This window comes from Zeugodacus cucurbitae, chromosome 4, assembly GCF_028554725.1.
Source record: "Zeugodacus cucurbitae isolate PBARC_wt_2022May chromosome 4, idZeuCucr1.2, whole genome shotgun sequence".
NCBI classification, from domain to species: domain Eukaryota; kingdom Metazoa; phylum Arthropoda; class Insecta; order Diptera; family Tephritidae; genus Zeugodacus; species Zeugodacus cucurbitae.
The window spans coordinates 57,267,659-57,289,060 of record NC_071669.1 but is presented as its reverse complement, the minus strand read 5'-3'; the positions used below and the strand labels follow the sequence as shown (position 1 = coordinate 57,289,060).

Genomic DNA, 21,402 nt, shown 5'->3' with positions numbered 1-21,402 from the left:
AACAAAAATTAAAAAAAAAAACTCAAAATTAAATTTCTTAAACACACATACATACATACATAGATTTGTGCATATTACTTTATTGTACTACATACATATATATTATAATCCGACTGCAGACTGCTGTATTAGTCGTGGCAGTGCATACAATTATGCACTTTTATATGGTAGCAACTATTATATTATTTACATAACACAAAGCAAGCATAGAACTACTCCTACATACCTACACTACATTTTATTTCATACGTTATTAATTTCTAGTAATATTAAATGTATAGAATTTTAATGTAATGCAACCTATCTGTGGTAGTTAAATTTTAGTTACAATTTAATATACATATACACATACATATATACCATATACACATAATTTTAAATGTAAGTTGAAAATAAAATAAATAAAAAATAAAAATAAATAAAAAAAAATTAATTAAATTGCGTGAGAGTTTATACTATGTAGCAAATGAGCGAAGAGACACGAAAAAAAAATAGAATTTTCCGTATTTTTTTTTTTTTGCTATTAATTATGTTATTTTACCAAAGTAATAATATGGCATTAATACACAATATTTTGACTTGAAGTCACGAAAATTTGAAAAAAAATGTATAACTTCCAAAGTTTTAGCTGTTTGTGTTGATCCAGTTCCAAAGAAGAATTAAACAAGTACCCCAGGGTGGTATCCTAACCACCTTACTATTTCATTTCTACATTTCGCAATTACCTCAACCAACAGAAGGAGTCTCAGTTACCTCTTACGCCGATGATTGTACGATATTGCCGTCGGGCAATGAAATCGATGACTTGTTGTTCGAAAGTAAACCTATCTACCTCCTCGACCTTTCTCACTTCTTCGCTGCTAGGAGCCTAACACTAATCCACAGCGACCCTATTCACGAATTGGACAAAGGAGTACAGACTAGACCTGAAAATTTCAGTCGATGGCATTAAAATTTCGACAGTCAATAACCCCTGTACTCCTACTGGAAGCCGACCCGCCTCCCAGAACCATCAAGAGTACCTTCCTGAAATACGTCGACGACCTACACGACTATACGAAAGGACTTCAGATGCGACAAACTACTTCTCTAACTTGAATCACCATAATCCGCAAACAAACTTCGAGTTAGAGAGACTTCCGAGTTACAGAAGGTAATTTGTATGAATTTTTACTTCTATTGCCACTTCAATAGTTCGAATTATGGAGAACTTCGAGTTAGAGCAGTTCGAGTTATGGAAGTTCAATTGTATATCCAAGCTCTGAACGTCATTCACAGAGTAGCCATTAACACCTTCATCGACTCCCTCGCCGTGAATGTTATACTTGGTGAAATAACACCTCCTATCGCAGACACAGAGTTGGCTCGCGAACCTAGAGTGACCCTTGCGCAACTTCGTTCTGGATACTATAGCAGACTACACTCCTACTTATCCAGACTAGATCCTGACATACTCAACATATGTCCTACAGGCAAAGAGTCCCCGCATAGCACTAAACACCTTTTTGCATGTTCCCTAAACCCTACTCATCTAATACTCCTTTCATTTTGGTCCGACCATATCGAAACAGCTCGTTTCCTGGGCCTCCCGTTAGATGACTTCGATTACAATTAGTCTAGGCTTGTCGGTTCAGGCAGGCTTGGGTAACCGTTACAACAACAACAACATCCAGTTCCAAAAAAAATGTCCTTGCGGTGACAATCATAAGTCCTTGGAGATTCATCTAAAATCAATCGGATAAGAAAAATTTGTTTTATAAATAGATAATCCTGGGCCTAATCGAAGCCCGAAGATCGAAAAAATCAGTTAATTGGTCTTAAAAAATTGAAATTTTGGAAAAAAGAAGAGCTTCGGATGGAAAAAAAAATATTTTTTTTAAATCCTGACCACCCCTAACCCCTTAATCAGAGGAAAACCTTTTCAACGCTTTCACTGGCGCTTAGGCTGTTACATTCAGAAGGATGAAGAAACACAAAAACCTTTTTTTTATTTAAATGCATAACAAATCAGTTTTATTTTCTAATTAATTACATACATTTTTTTCATTTTCATCAAAATACGTGTTTTGAAATGTTTTGTTAACGTACAGTTATTTTATCTTTCTTCAACTAAAGATTTTACGTTTTCAATACACATACAGTTTTTCAAATAATTCAACAGTCTTCGATAAAATGTTATGGGTCTATTGTCATCGAAACGAAAGTTATACGAAATATGCTTGCCACACGCATTGCAAGCGCTAACAAAAAATGGCGTAATCTAACAGTGTTAACATTATTATATTCAACAGTACGAAAATTAAAAATGTAACTTTTTTGTAATTATTTATCTTAAATAATGATCGAAATCATAAGACATAAGGCAGTGAAAGAACAGTTGCTATTAGCATCAGCTCTCCGAAGCCCACAATTTGAAGGTACGATCGAAAGACGCTGTTACTATATGTTGCGAATCCGGTGAGATGTCGACAGCCATTATTTTGCCATCATGTCCCAATAATGTTTTTAATGGCTGCCATGTTTTATTTGACCAAATTTTCGTGGTGCAATCATAGGAGGACGTTACCAGAAAACTGCCACCATCTCGCTGGTATTTAACATCTGATATTAGGTTGGTATGTGCGGGAATCGTATAAACTGACTGACGTCGACGTAAGTCCCAAATTTTACAGGTATTATCCTGAGAGCCAGTGGCAATATGAAAACCATTTGGCGAGAAATCCACACCGAATATGGAACCAAGATGGCCTTCAAGAAACATTACGCAACGACCTGCATAAAAAATATAAATAAATTATTTTATCAAAATTTTCAAGAAAAATACAATAAACTAACCAGTTCTAAGATCCCAAACGCGTCCAAATGCGTCTAGACCACCTGTTACGATGACACTGCCATCTATTTGAAAACTAAGGCTGTGTACTGCTTTGGCATGGCCTTCTTGATGTAAAACTTCAGTTTTTTGTTCCAAGTCCCAAAGGCGCCAGGAGGAGTCGTAACAAGCTGTTGCCAAGAATCGACCGGATGGATGAAACCCTAACTTAGAAACTCTATGTGGCATATGTCCTGTTATATCCGCTAGTGATTCTTCCGAATTAAAGCCCCACAATTTGACCGCCCCATCATGACCACCTGAAGCCATTGCTACAACATTATTATCATCTTGCGTCACGCCTGGTCGAAATGCTACACCACCAACATAGCTGGCATGACCGCGCAGTGTCAATAGCAGCTTACAGTCTGTTACTGTCCACACCTTACACAATCCAGACCATGACGATGTCATTATCAATTTAGAGTCTTCGCTAAACGCTACACCACTTACTGGACGTGTGTCGCCCACTTGACTGCAGTGCGGTGCCAAGGCATGTAAACGCTTTTGTAGCTCTACCAATTGGCCAGCACGTGTTGCGCTTGGTACATCCAATAGCGAGCGCGCATGTTCTAAACGTGTTTTAGCTCTTGGCAGTGAGTAGTCTGCAATCCAAATTCGCGCCACTCGCAATGCCTCCGGTCCTTCGTGATACCAAGTTGTTTCTTGTTCTTTCTGCAGTTGTTTACGCTCTTCCTCTTCAGTTTGCTTCTGTTTAATCGCATTCTCGCCTAAACTAGCTAATAACTCTTTTAAACGTCGCCGTCTTTCTGCTGGACCCTCCCCAAAGTAGCATATTGGCTCATTTAGTTGTCGCAAGTTAGCTTTTATTTCCGCGTCATCAGTGGAAACGTTTATTTGACGTGCACGTTTTTTACGTTCAAATTCTTTGAGCAACGCTTCTTTGTCCTTCGCTACTTCTGTTTCCAAATCGAAGTAATCATCGTCGATCTTATTAGCCAGTGCACCAGAAGTTGGCGGTAACGAAGGCGCAGTTGGTTTTTTTACCTCCTCATAATCTTCGTCAGACTCAATGTCTTCAAGTTGGTTGGTAACCGTAGCAGCAGCACTTGAAGTGGATGCAGTTACGGTGGAGGTAGCCCCAGCAACAGCAGCAGTCTGGCGCTTTCTCTCGGCCTCTTCCAGAGAACCATAGTGCAGTGTGCGTTGTCTTTTAACATACTGAATGTCCTCATCATCGGACATATTACTTTTTAATTAGGAAATAATATAAAAGAATAAAACGTTTTAAACTTAATTTTTACCGAAATTGAACAAAAATCAGAAAATACACAAAACCACCAATTTCATTGACTTGCCGGCGTTTCAACCAGCATTGCTAGTAAATTATCGCTGTTATCGATATATCACAACAATCACATCAAATCGATAGTCCGTTTTATTTGCAAACGGTTGACGAATCGAAATATAAAATCTTTACCACATGTTTTTGAAAACCAATGATTGCATTAAATACGTTTTTTTAATATTTCATTTGTTTATATATGTTGACTTTACAACAGGGTAGCTTATAAAATACATTTATAATAACCTTTTAAAGTTAGTTTATTTGCATTTCTTATTGATGCGAGTTTGTGTTGGCAGTAATGTTAACGGGTATCTCTATATTGAGTTGGCATCCCTTATAAATTCGCGCAACCTCTCGCTGACCCGTTCGCACACCTGTCATCTATGAAAGGCTAGAAAGAGATCGCGACTCAGGTCATGAAAGTTGAAACTTCATTTTAAGTTTTTTTTTGTTCCCTGAAAAAATTATACTAGACAAGAAGGAAAAAAGAGAAAAGTTAGTGAAAGAATATTTTAATTGCGGAAAAAATAGTATTTTTCAGTTTGAAAAGTCGCCAAATTAAAGACAAATAAGTGTAATCTATTTTTAGTGCGTTTATCAGAGGTAGGTTCCATATATTCGCTAAAATAAAATACCGACTTTTCCAGACGCAAAATAGCGTGCGAAAATCTGTTAAAAAACGGTGAATGATTTCTCGAATGCCAAGCGGGCTTTTCACCATTCCGTTTTATTAGTGATCGATATAATTCGCACTGGTAGCAAATTATTGCTACATTTTGTAAAATTTTTGCAAAGAATATATATGTACATATATAAAATATAAAATAGGAATGTATCGTCTGCAAAGTGGTCGCACCCGTGTCTGCCCTTCCCGATACGCGCATGACACCAGCTCGCACCCTTTAGTGAACCTTTAATTTTATATCTATTTCTAAATTTTAATTCATACAGGTATTTCACCCCTTACAAGAAAATAAAACCAGACAAGATGACGTGGGAACCGCAAGCAGAAGGTTTACAGCAAATAATTACAATCCTTAAGCAGTCTCAGTCTCCGGACACAGCCACTCAAATGGCCGTCCAACTGGTAAGTTATAAAGCATTTTATTCGAATATTTATTTGTGAAGAGAAATTTTTATATGTATGTTTACTGTATTAATTACATTTTATATTTGACCTTTTAATTCACAGAAACTGGAGGAATTAAATCAGTATCCCGATTTCAACAATTATCTTATTTATGTACTGACTAAACTTAAAACCGAAGAGGAGCCAACACGCTCCTTAAGCGGTCTAATTTTGAAAAATAATATACGAATGCATGGAAATAACTTACAGCCTGAAATTGTCGAATATATTAAGCATGAATGTTTACAAGCTATTGGCGATCCCTCGCCGCTAATACGTGCTACTGTTGGTATATTAATAACGACAATCGCCAGCAATGGCGGTCTGCAAAATTGGCCACAATTACTACCCTCCTTATGCGACATGCTGGACTCGCAAGATTACAATGTATGTGAAGGAGCTTTCAGTGCGTTACAGAAAATATGCGAAGACTCCGCCGAAATACTTGATTCCGCAGCACTCAATCGACCATTAAACGTTATGATACCGAAATTCCTGCAATATTTCAGTCACAATAGCCCAAAGATACGTTCACATGCCATAGCTTGTATAAATCAATTTATTGTAAATCGATCACAAGCTTTGATGCTACACATAGACACGTTCATTGAAAGTTTATTCAATCTATCTTCTGATGAGGATCACGAGGTAAGAAAGAATGTATGCCATGGCTTGGTTATGTTGTTGGAAGTGCGCATGGATCGTTTGTTGCCGCATATGCCACAAATTATTGAGGTGAGTAATTTAAATGATTTAATACATTTTTTTATAAAGTTTATGTTTTTGAAAATAACAGTTATGTGAAAAATTAAAAAAAAATTAATATTAATTTAAATCTTATACTTTCAGTATATGTTAATACGTACTCAAGACCCAGATGAAGGTGTCGCTCTAGAAGCTTCGGAATTCTGGTTATCACTTGCTGAACAGAATATTTGCAAGGAAGTTTTGGCGCCATATTTGGGACAATTGGCACCGGTGTTAGTACGCGGAATGCGTTATTCCGAAATCGATATCATACTCTTAAAAGGAAATGTTGAAGAGGATGATATGGTGCCGGATCGTGAAGAAGACATACGCCCGAGATTCCACAAATCTCGTACACATACAATCAAATCTGGCGAAGTGGGTGTTGATGATGATGATGAAGACGATGTGCTAGATGACGACAGTTCCCTCTCTGAATGGAATTTACGCAAATGTAGTGCAGCCGCACTGGACGTACTAGCAAATGTCTTCCGCGAAGAATGTCTACCCATTGTTTTGCCTATCCTCAAGGATACATTATTCCATCAGGAATGGGTTATCAAGGAGAGTGGTGTTTTGGCATTGGGTGCAATTGCCGAAGGTTGCATGCAAGGCATGATACCGCATCTGCCCGAACTGATACCCTACTTGATCAGTTGTTTGTCAGATAAAAAAGCGCTAGTTCGTTCCATCACTTGTTGGACATTATCACGCTATGCTAATTGGGTTGTAAATCAGCCACATGATCAATATTTGAAACCCTTAATGGAGGAATTGCTTAAGCGTATATTAGATTCCAATAAGCGTGTACAAGAGGCAGCCTGCTCAGCATTCGCCACACTTGAAGAGGAGGCCTGCACTGAATTGGTGCCATATTTAGAGTATATATTGAAAACGCTGGTGTTCGCCTTTTCGAAATATCAACATAAAAACTTGCTTATTCTCTACGATGCAGTTGGCACGCTAGCCGACTCTGTGGGCCATCATCTGAATAAACCGCAATACATTGACATTTTAATGCCACCATTAATAGAGAAGTGGAACCTGCTCAAGGATGATGATAAGGATCTATTTCCGCTATTGGAGTGTTTGTCGAGTATCGCAACCGCATTACAATCCGGTTTCTTACCTTATTGCGATCCAGTTTACCAACGCTGCATATCTTTGATAGAACAAACACTGAATCAGGATATGGTAAATTTGAGAAAAAAATGTTGTCTGAGAGATTGTAATTATATTTATATCTTATAGGCTTGCAAGACAAATCCTGGTTTCGAGCATCCAGATAAGGAGCGCATGATTGTTGCATTAGATTTGCTGTCCGGACTGGCTGAGGGTTTGGATGGTCACATTGAATCCTTAGTCGTCAAAAGCAATATAATGCAGTTACTCTATCAATGTATGCAAGATGTGCTGCCAGAGGTAAGTTTCGCAAACAATTTTCCGCTATATTTGCTGACAAGTGTTTATATGTATTTATGCGTTGTTTTCATTTCACTTTTGCAGGTGCGACAATCATCGTTTGCTTTGTTGGGCGACTTAACTAAAGCCTGTTTTCAGCATGTGCATCCATTCATGTCGGAATTCTTTCCGATTTTGGGTCAAAATCTAAATCCTGATTACATTTCTGTATGTAATAATGCCACCTGGGCAATTGGTGAAATCTGCATGAAACTAGGTTTGTGCTAAACTACTCAGCAGCTTTTTTTTTGTATTAACGCGTTTATATAACTGCATTTAAATTGAATTCCAGGTGAAGAAACTCGACAGTACATACATCTCGTACTCAACGAACTGTTCGTGATTATAAATAGACCAAATACACCAAAAACGCTACTGGAAAATACAGGTATGTAATTGTGAAGTGCGAAAATTTTTAATTTATATTATTGTTGGTCGCATTTTTATCTTATACATACGCCTCAATTCAACTGTAACTATCTGCTCTAATATCATACGTGAGTGCATGGTTGTTCCATGTTCGTATATGCATTTTTAATACATAAAAGTACGGCGCTTTTAACACATGTTTTGGGCAACAGTTGCACCTTTTAATTTCGCTAGTGTTGAACAAATCTGGAGACTGAAATACATTCAATGTTTTTTAAATAATCGTAGGACAGATATGCTGAGTCTAATAAAATTATAGTCATAATTTACCACTGATAATTTTTTTGCTTACAAAAGCAACAATATATATTTTAGGTTAGGTAAGTTTACTCTGGTAGGCTAAAAAAGCCACACTTATACCAGTTTTGGACCTTTGCGATACCAGTTTTAAAAGTACGCCATAATAATATATATTCTTATAGTTTAAAGAGGTCATTTTTTGTTGTTTTTGTAGCGGCATAAAATATTCCCTAAAATATGCTGATTTGGCAGTCCTTGGCCGCATTAAAATCCGGCTCCGTTCCAATTACGTAGAACCACTTGCACTGGGAGTCTCTCACCGGGAGTAAGACACCAGTCATTACTACTGCTTTCCATTCAGGAATTTGCATATATATTAAACAATCAAAACACTTCATTAGAAAGAAATTTTACACTGCATTTCAGTTCAATAGCTCTCAACCAAGTCATATTTACACTGGCGAACATAGCATTCAAGTGTTTAGCTTTATTTAACTTATTTCGTTGAAACGAATTGTTTACCAAACTGTATGTAACTGTATCGATTGCACTATCAATTATCTAAAGTGTCGTTTGTCACATGATGTAATTTCGTTTATTATTAAGTTCATCATTTGTCTTACATGATATACATGTAAAATGCAATTCTCTTCAGCAATGTGTATATACATACAAACATACCCATACATATATACTTGTGTGTAACTTAGCAGTCATTGCATTACATCGTTACATTTGCATACATTAAGAATTGATGGTTTCAGTTGAATAGCATATATAGTTTATATTCACAAATTTAATTAACACCTGTATTAATATTGATTTAAAACAAAACAAAAAACAAAAAAACAAAAAAAAAAACAAGATTTATGTAACTTATTTGTATAATTGTTAAACGCATATGTAATATAATTTATGATTTTCATTTATTTCTGTTTTTTCTGTTTTTTAGCAATAACAATCGGTCGTCTAGGTTATGTGTGCCCAGTTGAAGTGGCTCCTTATTTGCCAGAATTTGTACGACAGTGGTGTGTAACACTTTATATATGATTTCTATATGTTGATACGATTTAAAATTAAACCGACCCAAATCAATCAAATCAAATCAAACGCCCCAAAACAATTACATGAACTCTCTTCCTATTCTATTCCCCACATAAAATTTAAAATCCAATTGCTTTGTTTTTGTTTTTTAACAAGAAATTAAGCAAAATAATCCACACCTTGCATTTACATATGTATAATTTTTCATGTAATATATAAAATATTAACATTTTTGTACTAATTATGATTTGCCAAAAAAGAAAAGCGTAAGTGTTTTTTTCGTTTTACGTTTGTATTTAAAAAAAGAAAGAAATTTTTAATTATGGCTGTACTGCTGGTAGTTAAATTAAACTAATTCGGTTGATTTGATAACGACATATTTACACGTGTAAAAACCATAATTGCATATATACAATATTATCTAATCACACACAGGTGTACATCTCTGCGTCATATAAGAGATAACGATGAGAAGGACTCGGCCTTTCGTGGAATGTGTCACATGATTACCGTAAATCCTGGTGGCGTTGTGCCAGATTTTATATTCTTCTGCGATGCAGTGGCTTCATGGGTGAATCCGCCACAGGACTTGCATCAAATGATACAGAAGGTATACACAATTGTTGCTTTACAAAAACAACAACAAAAAATAATAATACTTCATATTTCATTTTCAATTAGATCTTACATGGCTTCAAAACCCAGGTGGGTGAAGAAAATTGGCGTCGTTTCGTCGATCAATTCCCACCAAATCTATCGGAGCGTCTCGGCGCTATGTACAACATTTAAAGCGAATGTATACCGTACATTGGGGGAATCAGCTTGAAAATGAAGCAGGGGTAGAAAACATAAAAGCTACCGAAATGGTACAAAAACAAAAGGGTAGCCAAACAATTAATCGGAAACTGGGGACAAAGTCAGTAAAGATGAAAATGGGTGAAAAAAAACTACAATCGAAATGGAAACGGAAACGGCTTACTGGTTACAAAACAGCATTGCCTACTGTATCGCCGGGCAAACAGTAAGGAAAAAGGATAATTTACAAAAGCAGCGTTTGCTTGTTATGCAGCAACAATATAGATCTATAAAATTTTTGTCAGTCGTAAGTCCTCTTTCTCTTATATATATATATATGTACATATATGTGGAAGTTGCGATATTGAGGTACTATTTTAAGAGTACACAAATCCTTTTATTATAACTATATGTTGCTAACAAACATTACGCAAAAAAAAAACATATAATAATAACAAATATTTCAACAATAAATACGTTCGTTTGAGATCGTAAAATGAAGCGAAGCAGCAAGTGTGAGAGGTTTAAGCTTGAAGAAAAGCTAAAAAACATTAATAGGCAAAAATGTTGCAATCAAAACTTTTCTCCCTCAACTTTCAACACAAATCTCATACATTCAAACTAATCACAGCTAATAACATAAACATATATAATTATATATTTGTGAGCATAAATAACTAAAATTTATTAACATAAGCATAAAATATAACTCGTATATAAATATATACATACTTACATACATATATTAAATACATAAAACAAAAAAAAATTAAGTACGTCCTTACTAAAACCTTTGCATCCAACGCAAACATTGAAACGTGCTTAAAAGCACTAAATTGTCATAAAAACAAAATGGAATTCAATGTTAAAAGTTGTGTGGAAATTAATTTAATTTTATTTTTTTTTTTATTTTTTAACGTATGTACTTGATTATTATTCTATGAAACTTAACAATAGGCACAAACTATTTAGTAATACGCGCTAAAATTTACTAAACCATATTAATTATTAATATTATTATTTTGTATTTTTTTTTTAATTTTTTTTTTATTTCACCAAGTAGTAGGATTTTCGTAGCTTAAAATCTTTGAAAATTGTAGGGAAAATAATTTATTTATTGATATTTCGGTCTATTATTTGATCGACTTGAAAAATACGTATATAAAATAATAATAATAAAACAAAAACAACATCCGTTCGTTGTTTGTTCGGGTCATCGTGTCGTCGCGTCGCGTCGCGTATACAAAACACTGTCGTGATATACTTAATTATTATATAATTACTAAATAACGTGCTGAATGAAAGAGTAAAGTCATTTGTGAAAATTGCAAGCGAAATATACATTACATACATACATTGTGTTGAAATAGCGCAGAAAAGTTTAGATTAAATTTTTTTTATTATTGACCATAACAGAAGACTGAAAATTAACATATATTCACACTAAAGACATTGTTTAATGCATTTATGTTTTTTTTTATATATGAGGTCTACAACTTTGCTTCCGCCGTTTTTTTGTAAAGCTTTTTTTTTAATTTTTTTAATTTTTAAATTTCCCGCAAATGTCGAGAATTCGACTCAAAAGGTGTCATTTTCAGTTGAGAATAAGTTTGGGAAGCAAACAGATCTCTACAAATATTTTGTTGGGTTAATGTTGACACAAATGTCCAAGATCGATATAAAACAATTTAATCGATTTAATCGACCAGTGCTTGACCCTAGGGACATTCCCGCAAATGTCGAGAATTCGGCTCAAAAAGTGACAGTTTCACTTGAGAATAACTTTGTAATGCAAACAGATCTCTACAAACATTTTGTTGGGTTAATGTTGACACAAATGTCCAAGATCGATATAAAAAAAATCGATTTAATCGACCAGTGCTTGACCCTAGGGACATCTTTTATTTAAAACGGCGGAAGCAAAGTTGTAGACCTAATATTTTTTTTTTTAACTATTAAACTTAACAACATAAGAAGTATTATGCGCCAAAGGTAGTTGCGTTTTGTGAGGTTTTAGGTTACTTGTACTCAGAATTGGTTTTAAATAACATAAGTTTTTTGAAGCAGTTTCTATTCATGGGTAAATTGAATGAGTGTTTCGAAAATGTATTTTCCAGATTGCGGGAGGCTGTTCTTACATAAATGATATCATTTTGAAATTTATTTTTAAAAAATTTTAGTGATGTCGTCCGCCATATAAGCGCTAATATTATATTTCTTATGTTTTTGAGTTTATATAAAATAAGAAATTACATTTACTGAATTTGAGTTGAATACTAATGTAGCTTAAAGCAAGTTAAGTTTATTTGTTTTTAACATATTTATTTAAAAAAATTCATTTCTTTGATTTAAAAAAACTTTATTTATGCTTAAATATGTATATGAATTTATTTCTTGCCTCCTAGCACATTTTTCACACATGCCTTTCACACTCTTTCATTCGTATTAGCATATTAGTCGCGCGCGTTTCGGGTTTTATCGGTTTCGCGTTTCGCGTTTTAATCGTCGTTCGTTCGTTATATAATATATAGTTCGCTCGGTTATTAATACTTCGTCCATGGTGTATGCACGTGCATATGCCCAACTCGTCGTTGATACGGTCGTATATCGGTTTTAGCGGTAAATAAAATGAATAACAAAAAAATCGGTTCTATAAGACTTAACTAACGGTGCGCATTCAAATAAAATATACTTATGTAAACAATAGAAATGTATAACTTAAACAAAAAAAAAAAACACAAAACAAAACTTAATTTTATGAAGGCAATAGTATTATTATAAAAATATTTTAGTTTATTTAGTGAATTTATGAATATTGAAAAATGCAATTGAAGCCAGTAATACAATTTTTTTATTATTTTTTTATTTATTATACATATATGCAATTATTATAAGTAATAACTTAAAAAATTTAACGCTAAACTGCAGTTAGTTTACTATGTTTTATACGCAATATTTTTTTTTTCATTTTCACTTTTTTTAAATTTTTTTTTCATTTAATTATTTTTTTTTTAACATAATGAATGTAATTCTAAAATTTTAACCCAACTAGCCTATCTAAAAATTGTAATGCATACTTTGAAGACTTTTAGTAATTAGAATTTTTTTTTTTTGAGAAGATATTAACTGAAAACTTAAATGCAAATGGAGCACTGCAAACACTCTTAAACATATATATATATTTATTTTTTTATGAGTATAAACTTAATTGTAAAATAGTGTTGAAAAAAAAAAAACAAAACAGAACAAAAAACATTAAACTGAATATGTGGTATTAAAATAACTAATAAATAGTAACGTTTGAATGGGGGGGAATAGAAATAGTAGGTCTCATAAAATAAGTCGCGTAATACTCGTGTTTGTCGTGCGGTAAAAAACAAACAATCGGTCGGTATAATATTTCGTTCGTCGTCGCGTGAATAACTGCTACACTGATATTTAAGGATCTCCGCCCCCGGATCCCAATATAAGATAAATGCTACTAATAATAATATAAATATAATAATAAAAATATTTCAAAAATCAAAAAAATAAAAAACAAAAACAAAAGCACAGTCGTACTTTGTTAGAGGAGGAATTTTGTAATTATTTGCACCATTGTTGTTCCAAAATAAGTAATTAATGAATTAAAAAATGATTTATATTGTTTTTATTGTAGCATGTCACAAATTGAAATGTATGAGTGCCAAATTTTCTTTATGTATAGGTATGTTTGTAAAGCTTAGTTTCAAAACCAAGACAAGCTTACATTTATGACTGTCGTTTTCAATGTGACTACTATTTTTGTTTTTTTTTTTGTATGTTTTGTTCCAGCCCAACACTTTGCTTAATGTTAACACAAATTACAAACCTCTCTTATGCTCTCTGCGTTTAAAAGTTATTAATTCCATTACACCCACTCTCTCTCTCTCTCTCTCTCTCTCTCTTACCTCCTTTGACAGAGCACGTACTTTACCATACAAAACGAGATTTTTGGGCATTTAATTTTAATGACAATAGTTTGTGCATAATACAAGCACCACAATACAAGCAAAACAAACAGACTACAAACAGTTTCGAATTTTACGGTAAGGAAACAAAAAATACGAAAATACAAATCTGGCATAAACCTGCACATAATTACACTGCTAAACAGGGTTGTCTCAAATCAAATAAAATAGCGCTAATGATGCTGATGATGATGATGGCAAAAACATCTACTACAAAAACAAAGTATTAAAAATTAAATGTACCAAAAAGCAAAAAAAACAACAACAACAAACAACTACTAAACACTTAACTTAAACAAAAAAATTAATATAATAAAAAATAAAACGCAAATAAATCGTGATTTCGTATGTACCTAAGCCAAATTCATCGCGGAATTTGGTCGCGTTCGCGTATATATCTCGGGTGATTTTAACTTAACGGATAAGTAAAATAAATAAAAAAAAATAAAAGCAAAACAATTAATTATAATTCAAATGATAGGATTATTTGAAGACAAACACTATAAAAGTAAATGTATGAATTCTAAGTGAAAAAGCGCAAAGCAAGCAAGCAAGCAAAGTGAAACAAAATCTTATTAAAAACAAATTCAAGCGTATAGGGAAATATTCAATTTTAAGTACATACTCTTATATTAAAGGTATTTATTTTATGTATGATTACTAATGAATAATAAAAAAAAACTGAATGAAAATCTTGGTGTATATGAGAAATATATGTATATGTTTGTAGCCACTCATTAGACATGTAAAAGAAATAAGTTTTTTTTTATTTAATTGCTACTAAGTTGTATACAATTTAATAAAAATATGCAAGTAAAAACACACAACAAGGCTGAGCACGACGCAACACAGCCTATAAATACATACATACATCAATAACTTACATAGTGTATCAAAACACTTATTTGAAGTTATTGAAACAAAAACAAAAAAGAAAAAAAAAAATGAAACAAAAACAAATTGAACAATCAACAAATATTCATATTTAATATGTATATTTAAATATTCTAACAATTTGAGTATCGTAAATGAAATATTTAACTTACATACATACATGTAGTATGCATAAAAGTATGAACTTTTCGGAACATTTACTGGCAAATTAAGTGACTAAGATTATAGCGATATTTTCACGTCCTCACAACAATATGATTGTAATTGATTGTAATTGTTCCTAATTGTTTACTTTTATATACATGCAATGCTACAAATACACACACACATACTTAGTTACATACATACATATATTTACGACTATTCGAATTTAAAGTAAAAACATTAAACATACATATTTGAAATATAATTATATTGTATAAATATATGCATACTCTAGCTACATATATATATGGCCCAAAAAACATACCCTTATATACATACATGTATGTGAAATTAAATAATACCAAACGTTTTTAAATTGTTTTTAATGCAGCTGGGATTTATTAAAATAATTAATTTCAAACATTTTTTTTTTTGTAATAACTAAAAGCTTTATTAGTTATTTTATTAAAAAAAAATATATATAATAAAAAACAATTTTCGAATTTTGATTTTACAAACATTTTCTTTATAAATATTTATTTTTTACCACAGAATCAAACAAATAATATTATTGAAATATTTTTCCTATAAATTTTCAATTTTTTTTTTGTTTTTTTTTTTGTTTTAAAATGACCAATCTTTATTTTCCGTCAATATATCTGAGCTTCTAATTTCGGTTTAATTTTGTAGCATGCAACTAAACTTCAATACAACACTTAATCATACACGACTACTTAAAAATACAATAAATATGAATGCATACATATGTATGTTTAGAAAACACAAAATTATAAATATAACACTAAATATATATATATATAGATATATATTAGATATAGTTGTATATGTATGTGTATGCTCTAAAGTAAAGTAAAATATAAATCCTTAAAACCATAAAAGTAAAAGGCGTTTCATTTAGTCACTAAAAACGAAGGTTTCGTATGAAAAAAAAAATTATAATTTCCAAGGTTATAGCTGTTTGTATTGATCCAGTTCCAAAAAAAAAGATCATTGCGTTGACAATTATAAGTACCTGGAGATTCAACCAAAATCAATCGTATTAGTTTTATAAATAGATAATCCTGGACCGGATTGAAACTTTTTTGCTTTTTCAAAAATTAACAAAATGAAAATTTTTTCTAGATTTTCGGGAACAAATCATTGAAAGAAAAAATCGAAATTTTTGAAAAAAATAAAAGCTTCGATCAAGCCCAGGATTATTATGTATTCTAAAAGCTTCATTAAATAGTCTGAGCGGTTTTCGAATTACAATTGTCATCAGTTCAAAAAAAGTTATAGAAGTAAAGTTTCACCCGAGCGTTTTGGAGTGCCAGAGCGCTCTCTGTTATTTGTTGAATAACTTGAAAATGAATTACCGGATTAACTTCAAATTTTCAGAGAATAATAATTAAGATGTTACACTCAACGAAAATGTAAAATAAAAATTGATTTTTTGAAAATTTTGACTACCGCTAACCCCTTAAAATGGGTCCAAAAAAGAGTAAGTTTGCACTTGTCTCCTATATAAAGTTAAACTACCATAACTCGAAGTCTTTAATTGGCAATAGAAGTCAAAATTTCATGCAAACTAATTTCCGTATCTCATTCGAGTTAGGGAAGTTCAACTGTGTAATATTTGAAATCGATTACATTTAACAACAATTTCAGAATTCTAAGTAACATTTTACATGGCTCCCACGAACAAATAAATCGGCAAAAAACTGAAGTCACTTCGCGGGACCAGTCGAACCAATGCAACAGGAATGGACTCACCCTGCGGATGGCACTATTTTCATGTATTCGTACAACAACAAAATTAATTTACAACAGAACCTGTGTTTTGGATCAAAACTTCAAAAATGTTTCTTTGTTTCCTCAGTTGACAAAATTTTTAGGACAGTTGCTTCCACTTCATCGAATATTAAGGTATTATTATTATTATTTTATTTTTAAAGAGTTGACGAATCGTGAGATGCATTTATCTTTAGGAAAAATTTTAAAAAATTTATATTTTTATGAATTTTCATTTCTTTGCTTGGAAAATTATTTTCTTTCCATGGCGTTCGAAAAAGAAAGACCACCAAGCGGCAGAAATTTTTCGTGCTTTATTTTAAATAATCTTTGAACGCTTTAGATAAAGAAATTAGTTCGTATACGTTTATTACGGTAATAATAACCTTTGTTTACATGATAACTGGCTATATGATTCTCGCACCGCCATTAATCCAATTTTCGATAACATATTAAAGTGGCCATGTCCGAATTTCACCGCGAGACTACTAAGGCACTAGAGTGTGTAAATGGACACGTTGTAATATATAGTACATATGTATGCTAACATCATAATTGAGTTTCCAAGGTAACTTTATACCGTAAATTGTTTGGCGGGAATCTAAATATATTTATATAGACACACATGTATTTATAAAAAGCAAAAACCAAGCATATACATACATATGTAAATAAGTGTTTGTCCACTCTCACAACGCGCTCTCAGCGCAACAACAAAGCACAAAGCCAGCCAGCCCACCCATTCACAAAAACTCCATAGGGGTGAAGTCTCATTGGCGTTTTTTTCTATGTCAGTAATAGCCGATACATCAGCGCGTGGCATTGTTTACTCACTGGAGCTACAATTTGCATTCTATTTATTCAATGTGTACAAATTAAATGTGAAATGCAATCCGTAGAAATATTGTTAAGCTCATGAATATAAAATTGTTTTTGTTATTAAATACAATATAAATATGCAACAAACGTACACCTACATATTTGTATATGCTTGTATAATATGCATATTATAAAGAAATGTGTCATTTTATTGAAACATACTTGCGCGCCTATCAACTTGGCTGACTTGAACCAAACCTGATAAGCAACAAAGAAGATAAGTGATACAGCAACAAAACATACAACGTAGCAATAACTGTACACATACATATTTATATGTATGTGTTTTATAAATGCAATCAATTAAATACGTATGTATGTATACTATCAAACAAGCCTCACAACAATCCACTGCTGTATGAGCCGGTGTAGGCGATATTGTTTTGATTAAGCTCCAGTATTTTGATAGCGCTGCGATAAACTGCTACTTGCAAGTGAAAATAATTTGGAATTTCCAAAAAATTATAGGTGTAAATGCATTATACGGCTACAATAGCTTTTAATCGCTCAAAATGGTGTATATAGCTACGTTGGATGTTGGCACTACAACAGTGCGTTGTTTTATTACAAATGATAAATGTGAGGTTCTCGGTTCCGCAACTGAAAGGGTATGTAAATAAGTCACACTTTCGGCTTTGTACTGATTTTAAGACAGCAAATACTTGAATTTGCTATATATGTATGTAGAATACACATGTAACTACGTTTGCTTGTTTGCGCAGGTTGATTTGCTGAACCCTCAACCGGGCCACTTTGAAATCGAGCCAGAGTCGTTATGGGCAAAGATCGTCGCAGTAATTAATAAGGCAGTGAGACGTAAGTGTAGCTTTTCAATTATTATTTAATGACTAATAAATATCGAATAAATATATGTATGTGTTCATATAGCGAAAATGCAAATGGAAGTATTTCCATATTATATATATACATTATCAATAACAAATTAATATTAGCAGCAAAATAACAGTTAGTTAGGTTCAAGCGGAGACTGGTAATTTTTGAATGTAAATATTTATTTAATTATCTTTTGGGCTTTTCATACTACATTCTTCATTCTTACATTCTTAAGAAGGTGGAGAAAGGTCGATCAAACCCACTCACTATTCCTTCCGAAAAAATAAATATTATCAAAGTTTAAATATAGAATATTATAAAATTATCTGAGAAATCATATCAGAGAAACACTTTGATGCGCAACGAAAAACTTTTAAAGTTAAAGCGTTCTTAAGGATTTGAAAGTTAGCGTTGGAACTTTAATAAAATGTACTATCTGAGTGCCTATACGGAAATGGTCCCTACCTAATGGTCCTAGTTATCATCTGAATCGGGATTTATGTCTTCCTTAACATTAATAATCCCATCACATCGATCTATCGGCCAATAGCCAGAGAATCCTTATGATTTTCAAACTCTCAATTTCATTATGCTACTTTAAGCGGTTTGATCAACTCGATGCGACCCAAATTCAAATCCGGTCAATAAAATTTTTTTAAAGAGGGTTTTGGTCTTCGTCTCTTCTTTTCAATTAAAGACTACTAATTTATGAAATTTTTTTATTTTATTTTTTTAATTAAATTTGAACCTTATAGAAGCCCATTTGAGGCCCTGCGACATTAATTCTTTTGGCTTATCGACACAACGCTGCACATTCCTTACTTGGAATCATGAAACTCAGGAATACTATCATAACTTCATTACATGGAAGGATTTACGCGCAAATGCTTTGGTCGCCCAATGGAATAATGGACTTGTGATTAAGACATTAAATTCAGTTTCCTATGCACTCTATCTAGTTACGCGAAGCAATCGATTTTTGGCAGCGAGTGTTTTGAAAATGATGAATTCACAGGTAATTCACAGCTAGTAATAGACTAAAACTATATAGGGTTCTAAAAAAATAAGATTCTCTACTGGCATACGCGTTTTTTTACGTACATAGGTCAAGCCCACATATTAACATTAACCTCAAATGTCTTGACTACAGATTGATATAGACTCAATATTTCTATATATCTTTTACACCCCGTTTAGGTCTCAACACGACTGCTGCATGAGGTACAGACCAACACACGCCTACAGCAGGCATTGAAGCGAAATGAAGCACGCGTCGAACTATTGGATTCCTGGATACTCTATAAATTGCGGTTAGAGAAACTTGTTAAATTCACTTAATAGATGAAGTATTTCAATTCTTTTTTTGTTTTTAAACAGATCGGGAAACGGACTGCAAACAAATATCGACCATATCACCGATATAACTTCAGCAACAGCCACGGGCCTATATGATCCGTTTACGCTTTGCTGGTCGCCACTTGGGAAATTACTCTCCGGAATTGAGGTGAGTTATTATATGATATATATCAATGCTCTCAATGCTTTTCAAAGCAGAAGAAAGTCAATTTTTTTTATAAAAAATGAAACTTATAGAACTAATATGGTTAATATAGATTTTCGACTAACTCTGTTATACTATATAATATAATTCTTTTAGTCTGGCTTACTACCTAAAGTTGTGGACAATGGTTACACAGATTTTGGACACATACATCCGAATGCTTTGGGACCGGAGTGGCATAACTCTTGCGTAGCTATCAGGGCCTCCATCAGTGATCAAACGGCCGCCATGTGGGGCTCACAATGTTTTGAACGCGGCGATGTAAAGATAACATTGGGCACGGGCGCTTTTCTCAATCTAATCACGGGAAGTACTTGTCATGCCTCGATTATGGGCATGTATCCGTTGGTCGCTTGGCAATTCAGAAACGCGAAAGCACAAGCACGCACTGTTTACTGTGTTGAAGGCGCATCACACGACATCGGCACCGTGATAGAATGGGCAAGACAATGCGGCTTCTTTAACGATCCAATGGAAACCTCAGCTATGGCGCAAACAGTTCCCGACACGAATGGTGTTTATTTTATACCCGCTTTCAGCGGTTTGGGCGTTAGTATATATTGGAGTAGAGTTTGTTTTGTTGTTATTTATGAATAATTGATACTTTGATACAGCCTCCTATTAACAATCCAAGGGCGGCGACAGGTTTTATTGGCATTACACTGTCCACGACGCGTGCACATTTGGTGCGCGCCATATTGGAGAGTATTGTATTCCGAATTGTTCAATTATGTGAAACTGTGGAAACGGAAAGCAAATACACTTTGAAACTGCTGAGGTAAACATATGCGACGCTAAGTTTTAATTATCAGCTCTTTTAAAATTGTTTTTCCTTCTCTTTTATGGGTATCGTTTGCCACTACAGAGTCGATGGCGGTGTATCACGTAATGACTTTGTTTGTCAACATTTAGCAGATGCTACAGGGATACGCGTTGAACGCGCCACCTCAATTGAATCCAGTATATTGGGCGCAATCTATATGGTAGGCTACAATATGGGTCTTTGGAATAGTTTTCGAAATCTGCACAAATTCCGTCAAATCGAACGTACTTTTGAACCACGCGCGCAAAACTATTTGCCAATTAGAGAACGTATGGCAGATTGGATGAAAGCAGTAAAAAGATTTGAAAATTGGTATTGAGAAATAGAAATAAAATGTAGAAGTTAAGAGAAATGGTATTTTTAATTTCCACGTAGTTACAATAAACTAAAAAAGTGAAACAATTAAGAGTTCGTAAGGAGAGGAGTTTATAAAATTTATCATAACGCATATTTTGTAACTG

At 33.2% G+C, this 21,402-nt stretch overlaps 3 protein-coding genes across 4 annotated transcripts; 2 read left to right on the top strand and 1 right to left on the bottom strand.

The window, feature by feature from the left end:
• Positions 1-2,274: 2,274 nt before the first annotated feature.
• LOC105220874 (U4/U6 small nuclear ribonucleoprotein Prp4) lies at positions 2,275-4,194 on the bottom strand. The gene is made up of 2 exons (XM_011197419.3): positions 2,836-4,194; positions 2,275-2,772 (listed from the first exon to the last, which is right to left on the bottom strand). The coding sequence occupies exons 1-2, from the start codon at positions 4,076-4,078 to the stop codon at positions 2,390-2,392; spliced, it is 1,626 nt and encodes a 541-aa protein (XP_011195721.2). The 5' UTR covers positions 4,079-4,194; the 3' UTR covers positions 2,275-2,389.
• Positions 4,195-4,580: 386 nt separating this feature from the next.
• LOC105220875 (transportin-1) lies at positions 4,581-14,975 on the top strand. 2 transcript variants are annotated; one of them, XR_008471028.1, is made up of 11 exons: positions 4,581-4,784; positions 5,133-5,268; positions 5,374-6,045; positions 6,160-7,251; positions 7,309-7,479; positions 7,564-7,735; positions 7,811-7,906; positions 9,140-9,215; positions 9,667-9,841; positions 9,913-10,333; positions 13,968-14,975. XR_008471028.1 is itself a non-coding variant. In XM_011197420.3 (10 exons), exons 2-10 carry the CDS (start codon positions 5,170-5,172, stop codon positions 10,018-10,020), a joined length of 2,661 nt encoding a protein of 886 aa, XP_011195722.1. In that variant the 5' UTR covers positions 4,581-4,784; positions 5,133-5,169; the 3' UTR covers positions 10,021-12,774. The 2 variants fall into 2 exon arrangements, 1 of the variants encoding a protein (XP_011195722.1); XM_011197420.3 differs by lacking the exon at positions 13,968-14,975 and having other exon boundaries at positions 9,913-12,774.
• Positions 14,976-18,080: 3,105 nt separating this feature from the next.
• LOC105220877 (putative glycerol kinase 5) lies at positions 18,081-21,293 on the top strand. Its single transcript, XM_011197422.3, has 8 exons — positions 18,081-18,331; positions 18,446-18,539; positions 19,313-19,572; positions 19,755-19,867; positions 19,935-20,061; positions 20,215-20,667; positions 20,733-20,896; positions 20,984-21,293. Exons 1-8 carry the CDS (start codon positions 18,236-18,238, stop codon positions 21,258-21,260), a joined length of 1,584 nt encoding a protein of 527 aa, XP_011195724.2. The 5' UTR covers positions 18,081-18,235; the 3' UTR covers positions 21,261-21,293.
• The last annotated feature ends 109 nt before the right edge of the window (positions 21,294-21,402 follow it).

What these genes read in the sequence shown, in the direction of transcription:
- LOC105220874 (XM_011197419.3), bottom strand. Translation starts at nt 4,078, where the DNA reads ATGTCCGATGATGAGGACATTCAGTATGTTAAAAGACAACGCACACTG. An exon ending in CGTTTGGGATCTTAGAACTG is followed by an intron (nt 2,773 to 2,835) that starts GTTAGTTTATTG and finishes TTTTTTATGCAG; the next exon opens with GTCGTTGCGTAATGTTTCTT.
- LOC105220875 (XM_011197420.3), top strand. Translation starts at nt 5,170, where the DNA reads ATGACGTGGGAACCGCAAGCAGAAGGTTTACAGCAAATAATTACAATC. An exon ending in ATATGCCACAAATTATTGAG is followed by an intron (nt 6,046 to 6,159) that starts GTGAGTAATTTA and finishes TTATACTTTCAG; the next exon opens with TATATGTTAATACGTACTCA. An exon ending in TGAAATCTGCATGAAACTAG is followed by an intron (nt 7,736 to 7,810) that starts GTTTGTGCTAAA and finishes ATTGAATTCCAG; the next exon opens with GTGAAGAAACTCGACAGTAC.
- LOC105220877 (XM_011197422.3), top strand. Translation starts at nt 18,236, where the DNA reads ATGGTGTATATAGCTACGTTGGATGTTGGCACTACAACAGTGCGTTGT. An exon ending in AATTACTCTCCGGAATTGAG is followed by an intron (nt 20,062 to 20,214) that starts GTGAGTTATTAT and finishes TAATTCTTTTAG; the next exon opens with TCTGGCTTACTACCTAAAGT. An exon ending in CCGCTTTCAGCGGTTTGGGC is followed by an intron (nt 20,668 to 20,732) that starts GTTAGTATATAT and finishes ACTTTGATACAG; the next exon opens with CCTCCTATTAACAATCCAAG.